We start from the raw sequence: 2,939 nt of genomic DNA on the forward strand, positions 1-2,939 counted from the left end.
TGCCCGGCAATCATTGGTGTGATGGCCCTCCATTCGATGATAGTCACACCAGGAGCGTTGCCCATTTCCTACCCGGCGAGACCATCGGCGGGGTGATGTCGGTGTGGGGGTTCTGCCCTGGGTTGTGAAGGCCTAGGACCATCCTGTCACAGTGCCATGCTGGTGGCCACAGACTCGACATCTGTCCCCTTCTCAGGAGCCCGTGCACATCTGGTAGGGTATGTCTTGCCCCTACCACAGAGTCCCAGACAGACTGGCATTTCTCGGCCATCTTGCGGGTCGATAAGTCATGCCAGAGCAGCTGACCTCGAAGCCACTCAGGTAACCCTAATGCGCTGCATTAGACCCTCAGTATTCCCGATGTCCTGAGGATAGTCTCGCAGGCCCTGTTGTACTGCCAGCTCCACGGCACGGAAGAAGTCCAGAGGCCCCTGGCCTACTGCCATCCTTGCTTGGGCCAGCATATCATAAAAGTGTTGAGCCGTTGCTATACCCCGAAACTGGTCCCATAGCCGAGCCTTGAAACTCACCCAGTCCTGGATGCTGGTAAACACTGGGCTGTTCAACACTGACCAGGCATATCCGCTCACCTTGCTACGCGCCATGCGGATGTAAGCCTCGGAGGTGGCAGGCCGGGTTGCGAGCTCGATGCTGGAAATCCAGGACTCCACTGGATGCCCTGGGAGACTGGCGTCTCCCCACAAAAGACAGGGACCTCATCACGTCCGCTGGTCAGTGTGGAACAAGAGCAAGCACGATCACAGGGTTGAACTGGCCATGACTGGGATGAGGAGACCGGGGTGCCATCAGCTGCTGCAGGATGTGTTGGAGTGCTGATAGACAGGGGCTGTAGTACAGGCGCTGTATATTGCGGAGGTGGCCCATACTGTGTTGGCTGAGGCAGCACTGGAGGCCGGGGCTGGGTCGCAGCTTCAGTCCCTGACAAGGTGGGCGGTGATGGTGCTGACACGACAGCTGGTGTAGGAGTTACCATCTGCTGAGGTCCGGTAACGTCTCTCCCATCTCTGACGGGCTGGTTGTCTACTGCAGAGGTCAGGTACGAGGCCACAAATGCAGTAGACTGTGGGCCCACAGGCACTGATGGAGGCAGACGTGGCTGCTGTCCAGTAGCTTCCTCACGGCAGGTCTGGATGGTCGACAAAGAAGGTGGTAGCACAGCATCAGCGGCTGGCAAATTCTCATCGGCGACAGTGGAAGGCGTGGGCTGTTGACCTTTCAGGAGAGTAGCCAACACCTGAATCTGTGCCTGCATCTGCATCTGCATCTGTGCCTGCATGCGGGCCAGCTGGTCCCCACCTGTGCTCCCAACCAGTCCATAAGCCGTGCCTCCAATTGGGCCAGTTGCCTTTGCTGCATTTCTAGGCCAGCAGTCCCAGAATCAGACAGTGCCCCTCCCAAGGCCATAGCACTCCGAGCTGGTGCCAACCGTGGGTCTGGCCCTGGGGGTAGTTCGTCCTGGGGGCCTGCATCCTCCGGGGTCGGTGGTCGTGACCCTGGCTGTGACATCTTGCTGCGGGGCATGGCAGGCAGCACCTGTGGTCTGTTAGGCAGTGTGGTGCGTGACCGCAGTCTATACGGTACAGACCCACAACCTTCCACGTCACACGGAAAAAGATCACTGCACTTTGGGCGCGACACACACTTATATTCTGCGAGATTTCAGCGTTCATAGGTAGACACCACAGACATCACACATCCTGAGCACTGGTAAAAATAAATAAAAGTGCACAAAGGGTAAAAGGCAGAGTTACAAAAATACAATGTCAAAAAAAAAAAAAAATTAACTTGGTACTGGCCAGGAAATCTAAAATGCATCAAAACTGTAAGGTAAAACCTGATATACAATAAAACATATGAAAAGTAAATCTGCTTAAAACACAATAAAAGTAGAATAAAACAAATAAAATGTTAAAGTAAACCTAAAAAAAATTACTAAGGCAGGCAGCAAAACCTACTAAAACAGTCAAAGACTATGAAAAACATTTAAAGTAAAAAGTGGAAAAACACTAAAGGGAGCAGCAAAAGCTGCTAAAACAGTAAAATGAATTAAATCTAAAGAAAAATTGAAAAATATACCAAAACAGGGAGTAAAACCTGCTAAAACAATAAAATTACATGAAAAAACATTTCAGGTAAAAATAGGGAAAAAATAAAACAGGTAGCAAAACCTGATAAAACAGTAAAGTGACACAAACACATTTAAAGTAAAAAAAAAAAAAAAATGAAAATAATTATTAAACTAACTAAATAACAAGAGGCGTGGGCTGGGAGGTAAAGTTAAGTAAGTTTATTTACCACCCTGGCTATCTGCTCAGGCGTGGGGAATCATGATTACAGTTTTACATGTATCTGACATTGTACAGTAGTCTGTAACTACTGTAGTTGTACAAGGTAAAATAGAAATATAAATCATACATCATACAAAAATTATTACTTTCATATGCTTTTGCCACTGTGTTTGAATAACACTGTTATTTGCTTACGGTAGTTATTACATAGTAAATTTAGGGTATAGTTCGAGTATATCTTCCAATGAATCAGATGAAATGAAATATTCACATAGTTCTTTATACCTCATGTTAGGTGGTCTAAAAGGCTGTATCACAGGACATTCCGAGATATAGTGCTCAAGCGTTCGTTTGTTTTCTTCGTTACACAGTCTACATCTAGATTCATCTGCACTTCTTGCACCGTGCAATTGTCAGTACATTCTGTAACCTAAACGTATTCTGGCAATAACCACATCACACTGTCTGGTTTGACTTCGGTGCCACCCATAGGAAGGCTTGCCATCTCTATACTGATCGTAGTGCCTTATGGTACAGCTTTCAGGCCTTTGAGAGTTAATCAGATCTACTAGTTCTTCCTTATGAGACTTTTCATATATGTGCAACCCTCAGGATCCCAAAATCTATGTT

The 2,939-nt window shown here is 47.6% G+C and overlaps 1 protein-coding gene across 1 annotated transcript; it reads right to left on the reverse strand.

The window, feature by feature from the left end:
• Positions 1-317: 317 nt before the first annotated feature.
• LOC119570243 (mucin-2-like) lies at positions 318-1,527 on the reverse strand. Its single transcript, XM_037918064.1, has 3 exons — positions 1,367-1,527; positions 591-1,322; positions 318-543 (listed from the first exon to the last, which is right to left on the reverse strand). The coding sequence occupies exons 1-3, from the start codon at positions 1,525-1,527 to the stop codon at positions 318-320; spliced, it is 1,119 nt and encodes a 372-aa protein (XP_037773992.1).
• Positions 1,528-2,939: the final 1,412 nt, after the last annotated feature.

This window comes from Penaeus monodon, unplaced genomic scaffold (assembly GCF_015228065.2).
Source record: "Penaeus monodon isolate SGIC_2016 unplaced genomic scaffold, NSTDA_Pmon_1 PmonScaffold_234, whole genome shotgun sequence".
NCBI classification, from domain to species: Eukaryota; Metazoa; Arthropoda; class Malacostraca; order Decapoda; family Penaeidae; genus Penaeus; species Penaeus monodon.

Bases quoted from the DNA above. Each gene is read 5' to 3' on its own strand.
- LOC119570243 (XM_037918064.1), bottom strand. From the start codon at position 1,527: ATGTCACAGCCAGGGTCACGACCACCGACCCCGGAGGATGCAGGCCCC. The intron at 1,323-1,366 runs GCAACTGGCCCA...ACTGGTTGGGAG, and splicing joins GGCCTAGAAATGCAGCAAAG to CACAGGTGGGGACCAGCTGG. The intron at 544-590 runs GTGAGCGGATAT...AGTGTTTACCAG, and splicing joins TCCGCATGGCGCGTAGCAAG to CATCCAGGACTGGGTGAGTT.